The following is a 25073-nucleotide window of genomic DNA, read 5'->3' on the forward strand; positions in this document are numbered from 1 at the left end:
TCTTTGACTTTCTACAACTTTCTCCCATCTCCCGACTGCATCTCTGGAGCTCAGCCACAGTCATTATTGAGTTCTTCTGTACCTTTCTCACCAAGGCTCTTCTCCCCCGATAGCTCAGTTTGGCCGTACGGCCAGCTCTAGGAAGGGTTCTGGTTGTCCCAAACGTCTTCCATTTAAGGATTGTGGAGGCCACTGTCCTCTTGGGAATCTTAAGTGCAGCAGAAATTTTTTTGTAACCTTGGCCAGATCTGTGCCTTGCCACAATTCTGTCTCTGAGCTCTTCAGGCAGTTCCTTTGACCTCATGATTCTCATTTGCTCTGACATGCACTGTGAGCTGTAGGGTCTTATATAGACAGGTGTGTGGCTTTCCTAATCATGTCCAATCAGTATAATCAAACACAGCTGGACTCAAATGAAGGTGCAGAACCATCTCAGGGATGATCAGAAGAAATGGACAGGACCTAAGTTAAATATATGAGTGTCACAGCAAAGGGTCTGAATACTTATGACCATGTGATATTTCAGTTTTTCTTTTTTAATAAATCTGCAAGTCAAAAATTGTGTTTTCTGTCAATATGGGGTGCTGTGTGTCCATTAATGAGGAAAAAATGAACTTAAATGCTTTTAGCATATGGCTGCAATATAACAAAGAGTGAAAAATTTAAGGGGGTCTGAATACTTTCCGTACCCACTGTATATCCTAACCATATCTACAGAAAACACTGATCTAATAATACATTTACCTTTAGCATACTCCTTTGTCTGGCTGCCTGAACCACAGAGTTCCCTCAGCCTGTTGCTTAGTTCTAGATTTGCTGCCTTGTAGTGGTTAAGCTCCTTGCTGAGGTTATGGATCCATCCCTCATACTGTCGCTGCCTTCCTGCCAAGCCCTCATCCATTTGCTCTGTGGGGGTGGGGAAATATACACAACGTTATGCAAATACAGTCAACCTTAGTGGCTGATAATGGAAATAATATGATTAAAAAAAGTAGAAGCTACCAAAAATACTTGACTTCCATTCATTTAATTAGTTTTTAAACACCTACAGTAACAAGGAAGCACCTGTAGACATTAGCCTCAGTCTAAGTTGTCATGTAGTGTAACTGGTACAAGTACAAAAATGCACATTTTTAAGCAAATAATGATAGTTATTTTAGTAAAAGGTCCATGTATGAAACACACCTCGACACTGCTGCAGTAAGAGCTGTACGCTCCTTTCATGTTCCTTCTGCTGTTGTGTGAGTCTGCGATCTATGTCGAGTTGTGTGCGATCGAGAGCATTCTCCAACCACTGCACCAGCCTTTGCTGCTCATCTAGTTGCATTTCCAGCTCAGCCAGAGCAAGCTGTAGCTTACGCTCCTCCTCTCGCAGAGACACCACCTACACAATGCATCTAAATTAACATTCTTCAGGATAAATACTGGTGACTTCAGACATAGTCTTATTGTGCAAAGTCTGACACTGCTCAGCCTTCTTATGAAATGGTGAATAAGCTTTGTCATTAGTGAGAATTTTAAGTGTTATTGATATTTAAACTCTATTAGTTTGGTGAAACCAACTAGACTAAATAAGTATAGTACAGCATTTCAGAAAGCTGAAACAGGTGAGGTTGCTGAAAACACACCTTGTCAAAGTACTTGCACAGCAGAGCTCTGGTCTCAGAAGCAGACAGGTAACTGAGTTTGGCCATGAGGTTCATCTCCCACTGGGAGAGCATGCTGGCAGAAGCCCTCAGCTGTCTCTGTCTTTGAGTGATGGCCTCATTCTTGTACTCGATAGCTGCATCCAGAGCTTCGATCGCCTCGTCCAACTGGAAAAGTGTCCGCTCCTCCTGAAAACACCAGAGGGAACAGATGGGCTTAATGGGGATTTGAAGGCAGACAGGTAATATTACAGTTTCCAGTGAGGATTAATTTGTGCCACATTCTTGCAAGTCAGAATTCCTACTGTGACTCTATAAGCAGATGCTTGAACCATATCTGACCTCAGGTGAGAGCAGGTTACCCTGCCGCAGCTTTTCATCCAGCTCAGCTCGTTGTTTAAGTAGTGAATCTTTCTCCTGACGCAGGTTGGAGATCTCTTGGCGGATCTGCTGGGAGTCTTGAGCACTACCGCTGCGAAGGAGACCGTTCCTCTCACTGAGTTCTTGCTCCAGTGACTCGATACGCCCAGTGAGCATCACCAGGTCTTTACTCAGGGCCTGGAGAGATGATGAATACAAACTCTAAGCAGCTGCCAGTTTCCTGTCTCAGTTAACTGATTTGTGTGGGTTTGTTAATACCTGACTTGAGCGGAGCCTCTTGGTCTCCAGTCCACTGCGTTCCTGCAACAGGGCTTCTTTCTTGGCTAGGATCTCCTCTCGTTTAGTCAGCTCCCCTTCCAGATCTTCCAGTCCTCTCCTCTGTTCCAGTACCCGCTCCATTTCCTCATCCAGCCAGCGTTTTTGTTCTTCAATCTTCTACTCACAGGGAGTCAAGGACAAGGGACAGACTAGCACACAATCACAAAAAACATACACTCGGGTACTACTGTATTACTAATCATATTTGTAATGCTCTTCATATTAAGCTGACATTGATATATTTTCAAGCACTGCACTGTTAAGCGGTATTTTACAGCTTCAAAATGTTAGTCAGCTCTGAGCTAGAACACTTCTTAACCATGTGCAATTTACCAAATTTAAAAAGATTTTCAAATCAAAAATTATCCATGGAAGTATGTTATGTTAGTGCATTTTAGACCAATTGTTGTTGCACCTGTTGCTCTTCTAACGAGGCAACAGAGCCGTTACTGCCACTGCGTCTCTGCTTCTGGAAGGCAGCGATCTCCTCTGTCTTTATCCTCAGGATCTTCTGCTGCTGTTCATTCTTTATCTCGAGTTCCTGTAGGAGTGGCAGGAGAGGAGATAAAAGGTAAATAAATGCATTTGGCACCTACACATCAAAATGTTTGCCATACATTAGAACTTTTTATATAGAGGTACATCCTCCAGTCTCCATTAGATTTTTATATGCCATGCTGTACCTTTCTGCAGGTAGCCCTGGCTCTGAAGCTCTAGGTTTCTGATGAGCAGTCACCGGCCACATCAACCTGCCAGTGTTTGTTTGTTTTGTTCTGATGCTTTTCTTTCTTTTTTCTCTCCTCTATCCACTCACCCCAACTGGTCAAGGCAGTAGGCCACCCACCAGCAGCCCAGGTTTGTCGGGGTTTTCTTCCATTAGGGGGAGTTTTTTTTTCTCCCCACTGTCACCAAGTGCTTGTATAAGGGAGATTTGATGGGTTTTCCTTATTAACACTGTAAGGTCTAGACTTTACTATGTAAAGTGCACTGAGATTATTGTTATTCTGAATTGGTGCTATACAAATAAAATTGTATTGAGTTCATGTCTTTTACAGGCTACTCTAAAAGTAAATGCCACGTGTTGCTTCATTTAGTCTCTTCAAATAAAGCTGGATGTTTTTTTTTCCATATATGAAAAACGTTTATCACAAAATTACAAACTGAGATGAACTTTGGCCACAAATTTCTGGTGTGACAATCCTCAGCTATAAATGCAGTTATTTTTATTTCACAAGCTTAAATAGAGCAAAATTTAACTGCAGTTGTGGTATGTGCAATTGTTTGGACACCCTTCCACTTGTAAAACACAGAATTTCACAAACCTGCCTTAACTGATTTGTAAGGACTTCATCAGGCAGGTCAAGGGTGGCCATTAAGAACTGTCAGCTGATGACATTTCAAGGACTTTTGAATTATCTGGCTCTTCAAACCCTTGGTAACACTCAACCACAGGCTCCTCTCATCAACTGAGGATCTAAAATTGATGCCTAGAAAGCAGGAGAGGCTATAAAAAGATATCAAAGCACTTCCACCTTGAAATTTTCACTGTTTAAAATGTCGTTAAGAAATGGCAATTAAGGGAGAACTGGAAGTCAAGACAAGACCTGGAAGACTGAGAACATTTTGAGACAAAACTGCACGCCTGCTGTTCTAAGTGGTACCTTGACTCTGTGAGTTCTACGTTGCATCTCAGTCTCCAGACGTCGTTTCTGCTGACTTTCCTGACGCAGCCGCCTTTGCAGCTGCTCCTGCTGCTGCCTCATAGACTGGACGCTGCGCTCTAGCTCTAGCACACGACGTTCACTCTGTGCAGGCAGGTTGGCTAGATGGGCAGTGTCCCTCTGACGCTGACTTAGAACCTAAAACAATCACAGAAGTTCTCCCTTTTATAGGTTCAAGTGCAGGAATATAAAATCAAGTGTTTTGTTAACTAACATATCAGAAACAGCCATCAAGTAAGAATACCGTGTAAACATCTAAGCTGCCCAAAAATATTCTATGAGATGCCACACAATTCAACATCACTCGATCTACAGATATCCGTTGCCTGTGTGTTGTTATGTATGTATGACTACAGAGGTTGCAGCCAAACCTGAACTTTGCTCTGAGCAGCAGCTATCTTCCTGCGACATTCCTGTGCTCTGGTCCTGTCTGTTGCGCTTATCTCTCTCTCTTGCCTCTCTAGATCCTGCAGCTGCCGTTGGGCTTCCTGCAGCTCCTGTCGAGCCTGAACAGCTTCACTCTCCAGAGCTGTGATCTTATGGCTGTATTGCCTGTTCAGGGCCTGAGCATCCTTCCCTAAGAAAAAGACCCATGGCAGTTGATTTACAAAAACACAGAAGTGACTTTTATTACCTCTGCCAGGTGGCATTTGTTGGTTGCTTTCTTCACAGCATAACTCAATAATGAAGGGATTTTGATGACATTTTTAGGGAGGTAGGGTATGGCTCATGGAAACACCCATTAGATTTTGGTGCTGATCCAGATCATCATTTGGATCCAGGAATTTTTTTAATAGTCAACGTCACTAGTTTTGTTTCTAACTAATGCCTACAAAATCTGCATGGTAACAAAATAAGATCTACCACACAGCAAAGTATAATCTGGACCCAAGTAACTAAACAACTAGGATCAAATTCTAGTTGAAACTGCTGATTCTGTAGAGTGTCAACAGATCTGAAGCATCTTCAAACGTTGCTGAGCTAGCTCCTGAAGAAAACTCATTGCTGAAACATTGTCGTTCTTGAATAACCTTCAAACTAATAATGATTGGTTGGGGGGCGTAAGAAGGACCACATAACGCCAGTACTGGCATCTCTCCACTGGCTTCCGGTGCGTTTCAGGGTTAGTTTTAAGATTCTTTTATTTGTTTATAAATCCTTAAATGGGCTGGCACCATCTTATCTTGTGGAACTTTTGCGTCCGTATAATCCGTCGCGGTGCCTCAGATCAGCAGATCAGCTTCTTCTGGAGGCACCAAGGGCCAGACGGAAAACTAGGGAGGATAGAGCCTTTGCTGTGGTAGGTCCAAACCTATGGAATGCTTTGCCGCTTTATATTAGGCAGGCCCCCTCCCTGTCTACTTTTAAGTCTTATTTGAAGACCCACTTGTATTCATTGGCGTTTGGCCAGGAATGAGACTCTGTCTGTAGTGTTAGTGTCTATATTATTGTTTATAGTTTTTTATGTGTTGTTTTTATATTTGCATGATATGTTAAGTGCTTTGGTCAGCTGTGCTGTGGTAAAGCGCTATATAAATAAAGTTGAGTTGAGTTGAGTTGAGAGATATCAACATGATTCCAAATGCTAGGGGTAGGTTTTCATGGTCAAGGAATCGTATTATCAGGGTCAAACTATCATGGGAATATTGCAGTTAGGTGTAATGGTATTATGGAGACAGTGATTTGCCTTGGTAGAGGTTTGCACTTTGAGTGCTGGCTAGTTTGGAAAAGCAGCTGAGGAAGAGTAATGAGAGAAAGTGCTACCTGTTTTGACCAGCTCCTTGATGAGTTCTTCCTTCATGCGTATGGTGACAGACAGCTCCCTGATCTTCTGCTGCGCCTGAAGAAGTCCCCTCTCTGAAATGCCTTCAAAATTTTTGAAACTTTCCTGTAGTGATGTCTCCCCAGAACTGGAGTTGGCTACACATTTTAGAGAGGACACAAGAGGTCAGTAGGCTGGTATAATAAAACATCGTGTGAATATGTGAATACACTTGTCCATAAACAATGTCAACAGTGGAGCTGTAATGCCAAGTATCTCAATGTATCAACCCTTTTATTGGCTTCCTAGTCAATGCTTCAACAAATCAGGGACATCTTGCACTTATAGACTTACATGCTTTTCTGGCTAAACAGGGGTGCTGGTCTGGCTCAGGCAGCTGAGATGTTGGCACTTTACCACCAGCTGTTAGTCCTCCTGACAGCACATCCCTTTTGGTCCAGGTCAGGTTCACCTGCCTGACAGTGTCATGGGAATTACATTATATATATATATACTTCAGACATAACATAAGGCACCTGCAGTGACATTAAGACAGTCTGTGAATGATCAGTCTGTGCAGTGCCATGCATTTATTTTATTAATGTCCAATTTAAAGAGTTAAAGATACAGGCTGCATACTTGTGTTTCTCCTGGCTGAGGTTGGAATGACTGTTCTCTTCTTCTGTGCCTGGCATTTCTGCTTCTCCTGGGATCTCCTGCTCCTCATAGAGGTTACCATCCTGATCACCACAAGGCCCATTACCAAGGCAGCCCACTGGACTTGCCTGTAACAGATACACAAATCCACATATCTACAAAAAATCTTCTTAAAAGTCAATATGGTTCAAAATAAGATAAGACTAATCATCTTTTTTTGTGCATCTTTAAGAAATGTTACTGGTGGGACTTTAGTACATTGCAACTTTAACATATGCTCATCCCAGCAAAGAGCATGCACCTCCATTTTCTTTTTTAAAGAAGTGGAGAACATTTCAAAATGCTGATTTAAGTAATCCTTCCCTTGAGCAAAGAATTCCACTTTGAAATCCACAAAACATCACAGGCTAAGAAACTAACTGTGCTTGGTGGTTACCTGTATGTATGTGCCCCCATTCTGACTGTGTTGCATGGAGCCCATGGGAGCAGTATGTGGCCGCAATCTCAAGTTAAGGCCCATACCCATCAGCCCTGGAGTAGACAGCTGACACTGCAGCTCTGCAATCTGGTCCTGTTGCTCCTGCAGTTTGTCGCTCTGAGAAACAAGGAAAACAATTGAAAAAAGCACCAATTACTAAGTGTTATGGCTGTTTTCCTTTTTGAATTTAACCTGCAGTTGGTTACTGATGACTCTTCTGTGGGTTCAGTATCTGTGCTATAGTTTGTATGAATGTGACCACAGTGTAAAAACTGCTCTAACAGAAAAGCAATATTACAATTAAAATGCAGCTGACCTGTTGCTTGTATTGCTCCATAGCATCCTCCAGAGCTGCTAAAAAGTCTGTGTTCTCTCTCTCCAACCTCTGGATCTGTGCTTGAAGGTGGACAACACTATCATCTTTCTCAGCTTCGTGCTCATGGCTCCACCTCTCTTCTGCAGCCTCTGGATCCTGGATAACAAAACCACATTTATGGACGCATCAGTACTGCATGCCTATATTCCTGTAGTCAATTTTTAAATATTTACTTGTGAGAATGAAAGAGACTTGCCTGATTTCTAACAGAAGGCCTTCCTCTCCTCAGTGCAACGCTGTCCTCGGTACAGCTGTTCTCGATACCGCTGTCAGGTCCTGAAGCAGTGGTCAGCCCGCTCCGTTCCTCCTCCACCGAGCACAGCCACTCTTTCACTCTCAGACTCTGTTCTGCAGTCAGAGACCTTTCACTCTGCAACTCCCGCAGTAACCTGTGATATACCAGCAACATAAAGAGTTAAGGATGAAACACTAACCACTAATGCTTCTTAAACCTATGAAAAATAAGTGGCCTCAGAGATGCTTTGCTGAAAATACATCATCATTCCTGATCAACTTGTCCAAAAACAGGTGTTTATCCAGTATTTTAAACATAGACTTGTGTCCTCAAGTATGACATCTTTCCTGTACAAAGCTGCTATCCAGACACCAAAAACAGTCGCATTCATGTTTGTTTTAGTTTTTGGTTGAATGGAGTCATATTACCCAGAGCTACAAATTTATTAGTAGTTCATCTGTAAACAGAGTCGTCATTTGTTTCACATTAAATTCTTTTTAGGGTCATTGTTTATACTAACAGGAAAAATGGAGTGTTAATGACAAAAATATATTAATATGCCTGGATTTTATGATTTAAAAGATGACGATGGCCATATTTCAAAAAACTAACCTTTATTTCTATATGGCTAACTTCTGCATGGGGCACCGATAACTACTGAATTATTTGTGAGCAAGAATTCATCTCAGTAGTTGAGAAAATGCAATATACATACCTACTAATTTATCCATGCAATATGTTTTGTATAGATCTTTGCTTAAACAGAGTTTCAACACTGATTAAACAATGCAGACAGCATTTAAATGTGCTTTAACCTGTAAGCAGTGTCTGTGCAGGTCCTGTAGTGAGCACTCTGCGCCTGCAGTCTGCTGATCTCTCCTTCTCCAAGTCGAGGCCTCCTGTTTGGTTCAGCGTGAGCAATGATGCGGGTCTCTGAACGCTGGCGCATTTCAAGGGCTTTGCGAAGGGCTTTGATTTGTTGCTCAAGCCCTTCTACACGATCTGGCTCACGCTTGCAGTTGACTGTAGCCTGGTTCTGAATGTTTCTGGCTCTCATGGCATAATTTAGCGTATTCAGACTCTCATCAAAGTCTGAGGAAGATGGGCTGATGCAGGCAATCATCAGTGTTTTTGAATTTCCTCCCAAAGAGTCTTTTAGGATCCTAAGTCAAACAAGGGTTACATAAATGAAACAAAACTAAAACGATACACCTATTTCTTTTAAAATGATTTGCTAAAGTATCATGAACTTGTTAAAAATGTACCTTGTGATTTTAGAATCTCTGTATGGTATGTGAGAACCTTTCCTCTTGGGATCCCCTAGTGCCCCAATAACATTACCCAGGGCCAGAAGACCGCTGTTAATCTGAATGCTCTCCTTTAGTCTCTCACCACTGTTACCCGTCCTTAAGATGCGCTCTGAACCTGCCAGGTCAACAAAGTGGAACTTGGAAGATAACATTTGTGGTCCAGCACTTGTAGCAGTCCCATAAAGGCGTGAGCTTCCCCGTCGCTGGTCCATGTACACGGTGAAAATGGTGTGAGACCGACTGGAGTTTGGATTCATCTGGGTTGCACCAGTGTGTCTGGCTGTGTTTCCTGACTCTAGTAAACTCAGCACCTCATCAAGACCCTCCACTTCACACTCCTTTACACCACACAAAACTATGAAGTCACACAGAGAAACATATTAAATGCGGATAAAAGCATACACATATCATTTAAAGTTAAAAGATTCTGCATATTTTGTATCACAGCCCCCAAAAACATGCTTAGAAACTGATTGTCTCATACCAATGTTGCCTTTATCCTCCCGGATGTGGATGTCCTTGCTGGCAGTCTCCATCTCCAGTAAGTCCTTGAACTCCTCCTTGTAGACCTCCAGATAGGAGACTCGGACAGAGAAGTCTGTGAGATCATTTTCATCTAACAACTTGAAGATGTCTGCAACAGCCCTGGGGATGATGCCCTGCTCCTCATCTCTGAAGGAGCCTACAACAATTACAACACATACAAGTGGATTCGTACAGTGAAAGTTGATTAGAGCACAATTCATTATTAGTTTGACAAGTCCAGCTGATGTTTGCTGTACTTTCAGTCTGCTCTTGCTCTGTTTTGAACTAAACTAATCCTAAACTTACGTGGACAATGCAAGAAAAGATAAAATAATTCACTTACAAATATTAGCTTCTCCAATGGTGTATGTCTTGCCTGAGCCTGTCTGCCCATAGGCAAAGACTGTTGCATTGAAACCTTGGAAGAAGGCATCTATGAGTGGCTGGACAGACACAGAATAAACCTCCTCCTGACAGCAGATTTCTTCAAATAGGAAGTCGCAAAGGAAGTGTCGGTCATGGCCCAAGGTAACCCGACGCAGTTCAGGGTCCACAGTGATGCAGCTCTCATGACAGTGAAGAAGCTCTTTAGGCAGCAGGGGACGCACTCGAACAGCTACCTGGACTGCAGAATAATCCCCCCTGCCTTGGCCGCTGGGCACTTTGGGAGACATTTCTGCTGCAGTGTTGGAGCTCTTCTGTGTCCCTCTGCTATGTGTTGATCATCGCTAGGCCACTAGAGGGGATAGAAATCATCGGTCACCATCTCATGTCACCGGGCTGCAGACATAAGGCCAGTAGTGAGATGATTAATGCAACAAACCAACTTAGCAGCTCAAACACACTTATTGCTTTGTGCAGGTAGATAACGGTCTACAACCATTTCACTTTAAACTACAACAGGAGAGAGTAATATAGATAAAATCCTCTATCACAAAATGTTTACTTTTATAAGTTTAGAAAACTGTCAATAGCCTAGTTAACATAATCAAAGAGGAATAAGCGATTTAAATACCTGATGCATTTAGGTATTTCTTCACACTGACCTTTAGGAATTCAATACTGATGTGCACTAACTAAAATGCAAAATGGAAAAATCTGTCAAATGACAAATTCAGTCTCACAGTACACATTGTACACATACATGAGAATGTACTACTTTCTTTGTATTGTAAGATGGTAAATTTAATATATTTGGGTTTTGGATTGTTGGTCAGATAAAAACTTCAAATTAAGTTATTAAAAGGACATTATGATGCCAATTTAAGATGATAAGATTGAACTGCAAGTATGAATGTCTACATCTACAATAATATTCAGTGAAACGGTAACAGAAAGTCACTTCCCTGAGCTCCACACCATTATTTAAAACTTTGGTATGCCCTATAATATATGACACTTCAAAACTGAATTTAACAGCATTGCCTAAAACCTGATACAGAGTCTTCCTATGAGGTTAATGTAGTAGTTGATAGCTTGTTAACACTGTGATGTGATTTGTGCCATATGAACATTACTAAACTGTTGTAGTGGAGGAAGTATTCAGATCCTTCAGTCTACTTTAAAGCTGCATTAACTAACTTCTCCCTCTAATTTTCGCCCTTTAAGGGCAAAGTAGGAGTCAACAAACTCCAGCAGTATTCCCTCCTCTTCTTCCCACCCTGTCAGGTAGTGCAGCAATAATAACTGGCTTCAGAACTAGTGTGTATGGAGTTGTTGGGTTTTTCCCTCCATAATAATAATAATAATAATAAAGTCTAGACTTTACTTTGTAAAGTGTCCTGAGATGACTTTTGTTGTGATTTGGTGCTATACAAATTAGCTGAATTGAACTGAATACACGATATCCTGATGCATCATTGTACTGCTGCAGCTGTCCAAGGTGGAGCTGACTGAACTAGCCTATGTTGCTCAGGGCTGCAACTACTATGTTCATTGTGGATTATTCTGATCATTTGTTACCACACATATTTGTACATGTGTAAAATATCTGAGTAAAGGTACTTGATTACATTTCACCAGTGCTGCACTGTCGGCCAAACTCGTACATTAACAAATTCTCGTTGTTTAACTTAGACTGGTTAAAACGACTAGTTAAAGCCATCATTATGGACTAATGATGACCATCTTAACGAGGTAACGTTAGCCGATGGAGACATTACCTAACGTTACCGCTTTTAAACTAAGTAGCTGTTAACCAGCTAAATGCGTTGGGTACCGTCATCGATAAGAAAAGATAAAACACGCACACGCCTGTTTTTTTAAAGGGCATCTACAGCACGAAGCTTCCCACATCAGAGACGCTAAAGTTGGGTCGTCTGTTTCCCGGATAACTTCAGCTACGCTAAGCTAAAGTTAGCCAGTTAGCAGCAGCCCAAACAACAAAACCCAAACGAGGATGAGGCTGCACATCTGGTACCACATCCCCCTGTAAGAAATGCCAACGATAAACAACGTGCATTGAATGGGTAGCTTCTCGTTAGCATTAACAGCTAACGTAACTTACTTTTTGTGTAGCAGAAGTTGCACCGTGGATTCAGGATAACGCTGGGGGTGTTATTTTGAGAATGGAAGGCGAGGGGGGCACCAGAAGGAGGAGCCAGCGTTTGGGCTGGATTCTGGCTGAGAGCGTTCAGTGCAAAGCAAAGACTTAATAAAATAAAATAATCATGCTGAGAGTGTTTCAACATTCTATTACAGCACTTGATGTAATAATTGCTGATCTGTGGCACTGAAACTGGCCTTATTTTCTGCATTTGTTCTGCCTGTTCTTATCAGTATAATTTGCTGTTGATCCAGGAATTCAAGTAAACTGCTTCATAACCTTAACCTTATAACCTACAGACTCAACGTGATGAATGAAAGATGTTTGATTTGTAGCTGGAATGAAACAAACTGTGATTTAGATGAAAGCTACTTTAATTCAGCATTAACATCAGCATTGTTTTTTTATAATAATAGCAAAATAACTGTGATCAATTCTAATGAATTTTAGTCTCACAGTAAGTTAGAACCAACTCTGTCTGTTTTCAAATAGCCACCCCTTGTGCAGGTTTTCACACAGTTTCCACTGTGATTGAGTAGTCAGCTATATTTTGAATATTAAGGGCACTTAATATTCAAAGAACTTGATAAATGTTCCCACACAACTATTGATTGGCCCTGAGCAATCATCATCCTGACATTTCCCTTGTGGGTGGGCATGTTCCAACACAAACACATGGTACTGCCTACATTTGATCTGGGATTGAGTGACATACTGTACAGTGATGCTACAGGCTGTGAATGTGGGAGAGTAGAAATGAAAGCCAAGCCACTGATAAGTACTGGCTGGATAGATCGAACATTAATCAAGGCCCCCACAGTGTTCTGCTGTTAGGCTTCTTATGGTGTGACTTCATTTTATTACCAGGGCTATGTTCAAACAGACTTAGCTGACTCACTTTCCTCTCTTGTCATAAGTAATTGTATAAGGGCTGTAATGTGATCCCTCCTCAAAAGTAACATCAGTGATTTGTTGTGTGTCATAGCATAGTTTTTACACATTACAAACTGTGCAATATGATTAAAAACAACAATGTAGATAAGATAAAAGCGAAATAAAATATATAACATTTAATTTCAGGACAGCTCAATACAGACAATTTATGTCGCTCATAAAGGAGTTTCTAAACCATAAAAAGAGATCAGTAGGAACCGTGATACACCCTCTGTGCAGTGCAGTCACTCCATCGGTCTCAGACAAAGTGGACTCAGGATTTTATTTAAGGACCAGTCAAGACCACAAATGTGAGAAAAGAGCCTGTGCACTGTCCGTTTTGTTAACATCATTACTGAGGTTTTCCCTACCATATTAACACTTAGGTGTAGCAAGTGCCTTAAGCCAAATGGACATAAAAAGGAAATACATCAGAATGAATGTAAAAGCAATGAAGAGAGTTCTATGCTGAAAAACGGAAGTGGCTTAATCTCACCCACAACCAACAATCAGTGTCTGAACAAACATTTTGGTGATTGATCGTTCCATTAAAATTGATTTTCCTGTAGTTGTACAAAGACCTGCGAACAAAGGTTTGTTATTTGTGATTATGAAAAGGGAGCATCAAAGAATACATAAAAATGTGCTACCTTATAAATAACATTTAATTGTGATTTGTCTTCTAGACACAGAGAGACATGAGTGGCTCCCCCACAAGTCTTTTGTTCATATTATATTTATCTCTACAGTTTCATAGAATAAAATATTTTTTTTTAGAAATGGTGTAACTGTGAGAAATTCACATTATGAGTCACAATAATAACAAAAAATTGAATCATTCACAACAAAGACAGACGCGACCTGTCTGCTTATAGTGACTTAGTAATAACCAGCAGAGAGAAAATGTAAGCATTAAACAGGGAACATTTAAAAATCCATCTGGCAATAAATGTTGAGTCTACCACAGAAGTGCTCATTAACATTTGTAGTCTTTGTTGGAACCACAGTTTTGTGTTTCCACCAGCTGTCCTGTTAAGTGTTCATTTCCCTTCCAGTAGGCCTGTTTCTCAGCAGACAGTTTGACTGGCCACAGTAGGAAAAGCACAGGTGCTACTAAAATTAAGAATGGCTCTGTTCTTCCTGAGTGTCTGAGTAAGCCATGTGTGTGACAGTGAGCCAGCAGCATACACAACAACGCATACCTGAAACTGAAGCAACTAAGTGGAATTCAGCCACCATTCATTTTGTTAGTTATATTATTTGTTATCATGTTTGCTGTGAAAGATTATACCCGAACAATGACTTCATACAGAGAAAAAGTCAGTTCTGAGTTTAAAGTCAGAATTCAGATGCATTTTATTTTGGTTTATGGTTCTTGATTCTGACATATATTTTAGGCAGAAAGCAAGAGAGTGACAGTTTCTTTGCCTTGTTAGCTCTGACATTTTATCTTGTGGATTTGAAAGAACTGACACTGACTTTAAGGGTAAGGGTTTTAATTTGAGGGCTCACATCCAATGAACAGCTCATATATGTGAAATTCTGCCTTCAGCAATTATGATTATTCAAGTAAGTGTACAGCCAAAAGCATAAAACAGTATCACTTTCCTAATAGGTTTCAGCTGTACTGTAAGTGAGCAGTTCTCTGAACTGTCTTTATTATTGCTTATCAACAGCTTTTTGTTATAGTTGATTGTGACATTTAAAGCAATTCAGCAAGTCAGCCATTGCCTGATGTTATTTTTCTCAGAACTCCCAGTTGTCTCTATAGATGTCCTAGTAAGCACATTTCCATCCATCTCTTTAGTGCCTGCAGCCTTTAATTTCTGTAGTTCTGTGGGTCCAGAAAAAAAACAATTATAGCTTTATAGTCCATTTTCATTATTGTGCTTGTGTTTCTCCCACACAAAGCTGATGCAATCGTTTGCTAAATCTAAAAACAAAGTGTGTTTGGTCTGCCTTCATTCTGGCAATTCCAGGGGATTGTCATCCTCTTAAATGTGGTAGTGGCTTAATGAGGTTGGTTTCAGCTGGATAATATTGTCTGAGTCATATTTCTGAAGTCTGAAGAGGGTAACACAGTGTTTCAGTCTGCAGTGTTTCATCTTTCAAGCTTCAGTAACAAACTGAAGTTACATTTATGTTGTGGGTCCAAAGTCCATTTTTGTTCATCCAGTGTTATACCAATAATAATAAGATGCATTTGAATTAAACTCAGAATTCTGAGTTTAATGTCAGAATTCAAATACATTTTATGCAGTGACACTAATCCACTTCTGTAATTGATTGATTGATTGATTGATTGATATACTCTTTATACCAGCCGTATTTAAAAAAATTAAAACCATATCAAACAAATATAACCATATAACTCTTAGAAATAACTCCACCAGAGTTGACTGCAGCCTCAGAAATGCAAGTCTTTAGATAAAATGTACTTTTTTCACTGTGTATGTTACAAACTGAAACAATACACAAGACAAAACCAAATAATCTATTGAACATAATACCAGCTTTTGGTGAAGACAAGAATAATGCAGTCATGGTTTATGTATTTTCACAGTCTGAATGTGCAACAGCTCTAATCTGTGGTCAGCAGGGGGCAGTGTTACATCATAGGCTGAAAATGCACATGCGCATACACAGATTTTCTTTTGCAATGATTTATTCAGTACAAAGATACAACAATAAACTTGTTAAAGAAAGAAGCATCGGTATGTTATTAGTGCAGGAGCTGACCATGTGTCTAATTTGGGATTAGAATGTGATGTACAGACTGTCATCCTATACTGTACCCACATAATCTGCTAGTTTAACCTTACCTTAACTCAACTCAAGGTTAAGCTCAGTGTTGCTTCCCTGACCACTACTGACGTGCCTGTTATCCCTTCTCCCGCCCTCCTACCTCGTCCGTTCACCTGCATTCCCACAGTGAATGGCCCTGAGCCAAAGTGACCGTGGAGTCCTATTTGCACTCCCTGTAGACCCAGTAACAGTCTCCTTTGTTCCATTAAACTTCAGATGAGACCAAAGTAAGTACCAGTGATAAACCAAGCTGCTGTCAAAGAGAGGGAGCTGGTTTCTCATGACTATGCCACACACCAGACTGAGATCAGGATGTTTGATTTCAGCCTCCTACACACTTCCAGCACTCACAAGTTTTGTTTTAATCTGCACATTTTGACACAGCCACATTGGAGACAACTATAGAGGAAATTTGGGCGGTGGAAGGATTTGAAAGTCACTGTAATACAATTTAGAGAAGTGAAGGATAACAGAGGACAGGCAAACACTAGCTGTGCTCACAGGCTGTTGTGCACCAGGTTGAACCTTGCATAAACAATGAGCTGTAGGTGAGTAGAAGAGGGTTTTATTTGCGTACTGGAATGGGAGCTACTAGGGGGCGAAAGTGGAAAAGGAGGAACCTGGGTGAACTTTTAATACTGAATCATTACCTCATGTGGATTCCTGAGGGACAGACATAAGGACAATCTCCAATTAACCCTCCCCCTATTGCTCAATCTTTCATTAAGAGAGGAAAGGGAGAGATGGAGTAAAGAACACTCAAAGGTCTATTCTGTGCGGTAATAAAGACAGCAGTTTCTAATTCAGCCCGCACCCCTCAGCCAGTGACTGACTAACTAGCGTGAATCTGGTTTTATTCAGCCTTGTCCATTCAACCATCACCCTCTTTCTGCCTCCCTATCTCTATGCACCTTTTTCCTTCACTCAGAGTGCTATCTTGTTTTAGGATCCCATGGATAAAGCTCCCCTGCCACCTCAGCAGTGTCATCAGTGAGTCTCAGCCACAGTACTGTGAAGCCCCTCTGAAACTAAAGACATCCTTTTGTCTCCAGTGAATCTACATTTTGCCTTACTATCCACAGATGCACTCTCTTTGTCAGAAAGTTGTGTAACACCAAAGAGTAGATAGATTGTTGGTGCAGCACAGAGGTGACAAATTTCATCACACTTCTCTAAAACGCCACAGTTCTGCCAAATACACACCCCCTCATGAAAGGAAAATGAGCAGCATACTGTACAGTACTTGCAGAGTGCTATGACACCTGCATATTTCTGTGTGTATTTGTTTTGCAAATTTAAAAGTTAAAGTTATTCATGCACTGTAGGAACACAGTGGCTCTTTTCAGCTGCCTGTCTTTGGCTGTCTGTTTGCTGAACAGCACTGCTCTGTACTGCAAAACCTAAAGTGTTTCCTAAACAACCACTGCACGCATACTGTATCTTCTTTTACATACTGTATATGTGTATATATTATGCATTTGCAAATAAAAGACCAGACTTTCTATGGTTTACAGTATGTGGTGTTTTAATGTTTGTGCTGGAGGCAAGAATATTATAACTGTACTGAGACCAGAAGATAAATAAAATATGAAAGTTAAAAGGTTTACAGAATTTTCAAATAGCACTTTCTTTCAGAGTGAACACATATTTTTTGTTTCAGCTTGTTACAAGTGTTCTTCAGTTAAATACTGTTTTACCGTTTGCTACATCATATAATTCACCTTTTTTGTCTCCTACACTCATTACTATCTTTGTGCAATGCTTTAGTTAATACATATAAAATTCATGTGCTTATATTTAAGTAATCAAATCATGCATCGCTCAATATGTATTTCTTTGGCTTATTACTAATTTCCCTGAAGAACCCAAGTTCTAACATTTATAGCATGCAGCTGTGCAAGACAGGTGCTGTTCTGCCTTAAGCTGAGCATCAATAAACTGGTTCATGCTTACTTTACTGCAGCTTTGAGACCTGGCTGCAGCAGCTCCTTCAGCAATAGTACAGGTGATCCTAAATATGGTCACCACAATGCTTCAGGTTATCACACATCTAGGACTAAATATAGAGTCCATAGCTAAAACTAAACCAGACATGTGTTTGGCCTGTGAACTCTAAGCATGTTTCCATTTTCATCCTTCTCTTTCTAGAACTCATACTGTGAAACAAACATGGTGATTTTGGTGATATACCTCCCCAGCTGGACTCTCCTCTCCAGCTCACTCATCTCTACCTCTGCCTCCAGTGTGACAGGGCCCTGCACGGGGTTCACCAGCATCAGCTGGCCTGTCAGACGGTCTGAACGCTGGACTGTGAAGTGGCGCCGAGCTTGCCTTCCTCCCAGCAGGGAGAACCGGAGTGTGTCACCCACTTGACGCAATGCTGAGACCCTGAACATGATTCGAGGGGCTGACAGGTTGGACACAACAGCCAGGTAATGGTAGGAGAAGGAATTTGGAGTCTGAGAACATGCCTTGTTGTCCACAGGACAGGGGTTACGTTCACAACGCCTGGAGCAAAGAAATACAAATTAAACTGAGCAAGATGGAGCAGAAAGAGGTAATCCAAGAGTGAGAAATGGTGCATAATTTATTTAATCACAATAGTTATACTGTCAAGACTTCAGTCTTGTGCATCTCAAATGAAAAAAATACTCTATGTGTAGATCAGGAATGAACTCAAATGTAAAAAATGAATGAGGATAGTGCTCACATAGGCGACGTTTTGACATATGCAGCATTAGGGACTTTGGGGCAGTCCACACGAACACATTGGAAACCACCATATGTATTAATGCACATCTGCTCATTTGTGCAATTGTTTCGTCTTGTCGCACACTCATCAATGTCTGTGAGAACACATGAACACATTCAAACATGGAAAGTAGCTGGATTATCATTCATACTGTATATACTGTAAGTTTTGTCCCCAGTATTTACTACACAGACTATTTTGTGGTATATGTTACTGAATGTAATAACAACAACGAGTGTGCACCTTTACAGCTGCGTCCATCACGGGTCACATCATATCCGATAGGACACGAACAACGGTAGCCTCCAGGAGTGTTAACACAAGCATGCAAACACAATCTGCCAGCCTGGCCATTATGGAATAGCTCACATTCATCAATATCTGAAGACAGCAACACACATACAGTCAACGCTTTATGTGGAAACATAATTGTGTGTATCTCTTTTAGTTACTGGGCAGGTGTTAGTTTTACCGGTGCAGGTGTTGCTGTCCCTGCCAGAGATGGTGTATCCTGGCTCACAGGTGCAATGGGTGGTGCCCTGGGTGACGGTGCAGCGTGATGGACGGACAAGAGGCCCAGTAGTGGCAGTGGGGCAGCAGCAGCCGCAGCAGTGGCTGCGGAGGCAGCGGAGGTGTTTGTCATGGTGACAAAGACTGAATGAGGAAAACAGGAAAAAGGAGAAAGAAGCAGCTGTAGCAGTAGCTCTGTATCTCATTCAGTCATTAACGGACAACCTGTGGTAGACATGGCAGATGTGTAGAACTGTTGTGTTTCTGTGACACAGTGTCAGTCACAACTGCAGTATCAAATGCAATTTAAGAAAAGAGTAAATGGTATCAATGTGGATTTTATCAGTGATGGAAACAAAAAGAGTTGTCATAGGCTGTTTTGCTTTTGCTTTTTTCAGTACAGTAAATTATTTGGAACTTTAATCTATTGCAGATACTCTGAACTTGTCAATTCAACATTATGTCATAAAAAAGCTGTAGAAATTCAGTAACACTGCTTATAATTTGTATAATTCACTAGGGATTTTAATCAGTGGGCTGTTTATGAATCTCTTTTCAGGGTTTTGGACCTAAATACAAGCAACACTAAGATGGAGAAGAAAAACTACATTTCTGTCAGCCTTGTGCGGTGTGGCTATGATGTGTATTCTACCTACACGTTGGCACAGGGCTCTGACATGTAGCTCCAGCCCAGCCTTTGGCACAGAAACAAGAGAACTGGTTCACCTCGTCCGTACATGTCCCGCCATTCAGGCACGGAGAGGATGCACACGCATTGATGTCTGAAAGAAAAGACAGGAAGGACATGCAATTGGATATCTTTGATTCTTCATAAGATTGTGTGACATCATGGTATACTGCATGTACTTTAGGTGTTGGAGAGTGAATAATAAAAAAGTGGAACAGATGTTGAAAAACCCTTCAGAGAACACTGAAGATGGAATATTGCATGTCACAGCATTCAGTAAGCTCTCTGGACAATGATCAAAGTAGAATAAAGAGGAAATATGATCATGGGCCTCTTCTGAAATGTATCCAACATAGAAAAATGCTGTGACATGTGAATAATGCACAAAAAGAAGAATAGAGGTAGAGAGCAAGAGAGGAGGATATTACGAGAGGTTTATAAGAGGATGATGACAGGTTTGTAAACCGATCAGTGAGACAGGAAACAGAATAACTGAGGGGAAAGAAGACACTTTGGTGGGACGAGGACGAGGCAGTGGGGAAAACGATCATCTCAGTGAGGCTAGAAGATCAGTGCTGGGTTCTCACCTCGGCAGGTGGGCTGCTGACCGCTCCAGGTCAGGCTTTCCTGACAAATCCTGCTCTCTGATCCCACCAGTTCATAGCCAGGATCGCACAGAAAGTGAACCTCATGGCCCACGCTGTGTGACTTGCCAAGTTTCCTCCCATTGATGGGTGCATCCAGTTTTGTGCAAGTACCTGTTGGAAAAGTAGAAAGTGATAAAAACTGAATGACAGTTTAACATTTAACATGTCTTGAGGTGTTTAACTCACTGTTGATGGGCTTTATTGCCGGCTTCCCCACGTTGCTCTGTAGTAAGTTTATTTTCTTTTTCAGGTTGCGCAGACTCTGCAAGTAGGAGGTTTCATGGGCTGAGAGAAGCTTCTGAACCTGCTTCAGGGAGCCGTGTGTTTCCTGTCTACCAAGACAGTCCTTGAACAAAACATAGATTGACTAATGAATGACTCATGAAGTTGATGATTACAACTTGTATCTGAGCCAGACACACTTAGACCCTACACAAGGTTTTCTGTGGCAAGAATTTCATTCTGCAGGGAAACATGTTTCCATACGGTGCATATGACAATAAACACATTGAATTGAATTGAATTGAATTGAATTGAATCGAATCGGGGCAGCACGGTGGCGCGGTGGTCAGTGCTGTTGCCTCACAGCGAGAAGGTTGCAGGTTCTCCCCGTGCTTGTGTGAGTTCTCTCTGGGTACTCCGGCTTCCTCCTACTGTCCAAAAACATGCGCCTTAGGTTGACTGGTGACTCTAAATTGCCTGTAGGAGTGTGCATGTGAGTGGTTGTTTGTCTGTGTGTCGGCCCTGCAATGGACTTGTGCCCTGCGATGGACTGGTGCCCTGTCCAGGGTGTACCCTGCCTTTGCCCAATTGCTGGCTGGGATTGGCTCCAGGCCCCTCCGCGACCCCATTTGGGACTGAGCGGTATAGAAGATGAATGAACTGAATTGAACTGGTAACCACACATTCAACCACAGACACACACTTGAAAAAATCACACTCCTTATTATGTTGCACAAACTGATATGAATTACTTAACATTTGTGTATGTTTTTTGTGACCGTAATCAAAATTTTGTTGTGAAAAAGAAATCTGATCATCGCAATATGTGTTTTAGATGCTTCATGTGTACATAGAGCACAGTGATGGTTTAATTAAAAGTAAAGTAGTAAAGCACAGGCCAAGATTCTGAGAGTGACCAGTTTACTATTCTTGTGATGTGGTTTTAGGTGACTCACTGTGTGGAGGTTTTATATCGTCTTTATTTAGTTACGTAACTGCCCTGTGTCACATTAGGATAGAGGGTAATATCAGCAAAGCTTTTTAGCTTGCATTACTGGTAATCACTTGATCTTGTGGTGGATTAGGGTTTTGGGGTTAGTCATTCAGGTGTAAATGCTTTCAGCATAAACACCCCTTTTTCACTCTTTCTATTGGATGCAAGGACTGGGGAGTGGTGCTGATTTGTTTTCTCCTCCCTCATTACTCTCCTTCATTCAAGTCCCTCTCCACCTTCTGCCCTGTCCTCTCATGTATGTTTTCAGACAACCATGTAGTGTTTTCATCCAGCAGGAGTTATGTAAGAAAGTCAATATTTGTTGAAAATACCTTTCTGATTTGGAGAGAACTGGGGTTTGGAAAGACTTCAGTCAGTCGAGGAGATGGCTGGTGTTTATAGAGTAGTTGTCAAAGGCCTCTTTCTGCCTGTGCTAAGCGACATTTCACATGGCTTCGCGTTAACTGGATGATGTTACCACAGTATGTACTGTAGGAGGCATGCGGTCACTGAGCTAAAGAATACAGTACAGTACAGAAGATCTATTAAATCTGATGAATTTTGAAATTGTTTACATATAATAACTTTGAATCACAGATGTGCAACTTTATAAAACCTACACTAACCTTCATACATAAAGTACATACACATACAGGACCATTCACAATCTGATGAAATAAGAAAACAGAAGCAGACTTGTATGCAAAGGTCTAAAAAAGTCATCCACAGACAGATGCAGCTTTTCTGGAAAAGATTAACAGATCTGCAGTGAAGCACAGCATAGATACAGTATTGAGTGAATTCCTACCCTGGATTCTTTGAAAATGTTATATAAGCTGAAGCAACTTTCTGTGAGTCTAATTAATTTCATCACTCATTAGTCTATAACATTGTGTTGTACTTACCTGTCCTAAAGTAGGATGATGTGAACAGAAAGCCAGCAAGGCGATGACAAGTGCAACTGATGCAAACATGTTTAGCACCAATCCAACACGTAGTCGCCGATCAGTTGCAGACACTGTGGAATTTCAGTGGGCAGCCCTTAGTGTGTGCAGGGGCTCCATGTGAAAGAAAGACCACAGCTGGCAGAGGAAAACTGCTGCAGAATGCTGGGGTTGCGCTTCAGGAGCCAATCAGAGAAAGAGACTTTTACCATATTGTTATTATCTAAATATAAAACCTGAGATAATAGCCAGTCTGTAAAGACACATGTACTACAACCAAAATTCCAAATGAAGGACTAGAATCTGCTGGTTGATCTTTCCAATACCTCTTCCTGTTGTTTCTGGTATTGTTTGTTTACAGCAGTAAAAGTCATAAACTCAAGAATATCACAAGTCAGTATAATGAAATGAGAAACACAATGAGCTGGTTTTCTGCATTGCATAATTGGTCATACAATGTGGTGTGAGGTCCAGAAACAGGGCGATTGTCCTGCTGCATCATTCAGTTTCTACTGTGCTTCAGCTGGTAGACAGCCACCTTGGCACCACCCTGGACGATACTGTGATACACCTGGGAATTTGTTTAAATTCAATAGTATGTTGGTTAATAAAATGTCATTGATTCAATAAACAAAACTATTTTAATGTTACATTTTATCGTTTAAATTAAATGTTTTTCACCATAAGTTTCCAACTTAGTATGTTGCTGTGTAGATGAGCTTGTGTCTTGTGTCTGTGTGCAGTCAACACCACTATTGTAATGAGGAGGCTGAGACCCTGGGGGACAGCTTATAGTAGTTCCTTCGGTTGTTGGATTTACCTGAGGACTCATCTCAGTGGATGGCCATGTCTGACTGAACTCAGAACAGACTGTATGCACAACAGTCATTTGGCTCAGCAGGGTCAGACTGTCCTTTCCAGGTGCGGCAAAATCAGAGGGATAAGAAATAACAGGGTGGCTTGGGGACTGAGTCTTCAGTGCAAAATATAGTCAGCCCACAGGGAAGAAAAATGAGTGTGTCTATTGTGTCATGCTGCAGTCATCTCTAGACACTGACTCATCCCACAGTTTGTGGATCATGAGTCATGCTTCCGACACTGGATCCATAAAAATCATGTCCCCACATCCAAACAGACACAGCTCCATCCTGTGCTTTTTCACACTCACACCTATCTGTTTTTTTTGTACCACTTAAACATCTGCCACATCATGCTTCTCTATACTTAATATCCAAAGGAGTGAAAAAAAAAAATCACAAACACATTTATCTTAGAAATGAAAATGACATCCTGTTCCTGCTGTCCTCAGCTCAGTAATAAAGCTTCAGCTCTAGTGGTTCATCTGAATTGTAGACATCAGTCCCTCTCAAAACAAACTTCCCAATAATGACAAACACTCATGCTTCAATCTAGTTGCTTTATAGTAGTTATTGACTTTTTATGCCAGATTAATAGATATGTTCATAACTGCTTCGCAGATTGCACAGCTAATGAAATGAAGAAAGACGTGTTGAAGATTAAACTAAAAAGTTTAAATGAACTCTGACCATCATCAACAAGATATTGCTGTACAGCGTTAGTAGAAATTACCCAACATATATATGTTTAATTAAAGGTTTTCACTGTCTCAACCACTGCCTACTGTGAAGTATGCACTAAGCGTCAAGTTATGATTTTTGTGCACCGACAGTTACTTTCATGCTACTTGGACCTGCCAACCGGTTCATTCCCTCTGGATAGCAGTGACAGAGAAACTCTCCACCATCTTGGGCTGTAGAATCCCTCCTTCGTTATCACTTTGCTTACTCGGTAATATCATAGAAATCGACCACCTACCAATTAAATATAAAAACCCACTCCTCATAGAAGGTTCCAGGTTCGGGCCCCACCTGGGACCTTTCTGTGTGGAGTTTGCATGTTCTCCCCGTGCTTGCGTGGGTTCTCTCTGGGTACTCTGGCTTCCTCCCACAGTCCAAAGACATGCAGCTTAGGTTGATTGGTGTCTCTAAAATTGCCCATAGGAGTGCATGTGCGTGTCTGTGGTTGTTTGTCTATGTGTTAGCCCTGCGATGGATTGGCGACCTGTCCAGGGTGTGAAATCAAAAAAATCACTACACATAAACCACTGGACCAACCTTCTGACAGAATACATCACATTAGAGAAAATGGCATCCACTCACAAGAATAGTTTATCTGCTTTTTATGACACATGGAACCATTTTTAACACATTTCAACTTGAACCAAACACCTGGGACTGAGGCTGCGCACACTCCCACCAACCTCTAGAAATGTAACAAGCTGATTTTTTAATAGTACTGTTATCATCATTATTATTGGTAATTTTTTTAAATTTACTTCCCCTCCTTTTCCCTTTCTTGCATTTCATAGACTGCATAAGTTGGAAATACCCACACTTCACACACTACAACCTCGTTAAAACACTCTATATCCTTTTGTAATGTCATGTAACTGTTGTCTTGTCTCCCATGTTTGCTACTGTTTTGTTAATGTTTCTTTGTTTCAATAAAAAAAAAAGTTGTGATTTTTGAGGTTCAGGCATTCAGAAATAGAATCAAGCTAAGAAAAACATGATATGATATGGAAAATGTTTTTAAATCTGACT

The 25073-nt window shown here is 41.1% G+C and overlaps 2 protein-coding genes across 6 annotated transcripts in view; both read right to left on the bottom strand.

Moving 5' to 3' along the window:
- The window catches only part of kif7 (kinesin family member 7), a 14873-nt gene extending 2790 nt beyond the window's left edge, over window positions 1–12083 (bottom strand). Inside the window, exons 1-20 of one of the 5 annotated variants that reach the window (XM_020609014.1) lie at window positions 11916–12083; window positions 10425–10485; window positions 9753–10145; window positions 9369–9566; window positions 8840–9239; window positions 8390–8737; window positions 7536–7728; window positions 7280–7435; window positions 6922–7080; window positions 6468–6613; window positions 6183–6304; window positions 5831–5986; window positions 4438–4643; window positions 4007–4204; window positions 2761–2886; window positions 2286–2462; window positions 1989–2204; window positions 1629–1835; window positions 1186–1384; window positions 745–906 (exon numbers count right to left, since the gene is read on the bottom strand). In XM_020609014.1, the coding sequence (XP_020464670.1) occupies window positions 745–906; window positions 1186–1384; window positions 1629–1835; window positions 1989–2204; window positions 2286–2462; window positions 2761–2886; window positions 4007–4204; window positions 4438–4643; window positions 5831–5986; window positions 6183–6304; window positions 6468–6613; window positions 6922–7080; window positions 7280–7435; window positions 7536–7728; window positions 8390–8737; window positions 8840–9239; window positions 9369–9566; window positions 9753–10083 (3700 nt within the window). In that variant the 5' untranslated portion in view covers window positions 10084–10145; window positions 10425–10485; window positions 11916–12083. Of the gene's footprint in view, window positions 1–744; window positions 907–1185; window positions 1385–1628; window positions 1836–1988; window positions 2205–2285; window positions 2463–2760; window positions 2887–4006; window positions 4205–4437; window positions 4644–5830; window positions 5987–6182; window positions 6305–6467; window positions 6614–6921; window positions 7081–7279; window positions 7436–7535; window positions 7729–8389; window positions 8738–8839; window positions 9240–9368; window positions 9567–9752; window positions 10190–10424; window positions 10486–11658; window positions 11829–11915 lie in introns of those variants that run through there. The other 4 variants (XM_020609029.1, XM_020609021.1, XM_020609036.1 and 1 more) reach the window with 4 other exon arrangements.
- Window positions 12084–17836: 5753 nt separating this feature from the next.
- LOC109963684 (fibulin-7) lies at window positions 17837–22479 on the bottom strand. The gene is made up of 8 exons (XM_020606410.1): window positions 22411–22479; window positions 20476–20635; window positions 20230–20400; window positions 19607–19736; window positions 18917–19098; window positions 18688–18825; window positions 18403–18538; window positions 17837–18200 (listed from the first exon to the last, which is right to left on the bottom strand). Exons 1-8 carry the CDS (start codon window positions 22477–22479, stop codon window positions 17837–17839), a joined length of 1350 nt encoding a protein of 449 aa, XP_020462066.1.
- Between the last annotated feature and the right edge of the window lie 2594 nt (window positions 22480–25073).

The sequence above is a fragment of the Monopterus albus genome, unplaced genomic scaffold, assembly GCF_001952655.1.
Source record: "Monopterus albus unplaced genomic scaffold, M_albus_1.0 scaffold4.1, whole genome shotgun sequence".
Taxonomy (NCBI): Eukaryota; Metazoa; Chordata; class Actinopteri; order Synbranchiformes; family Synbranchidae; genus Monopterus; species Monopterus albus.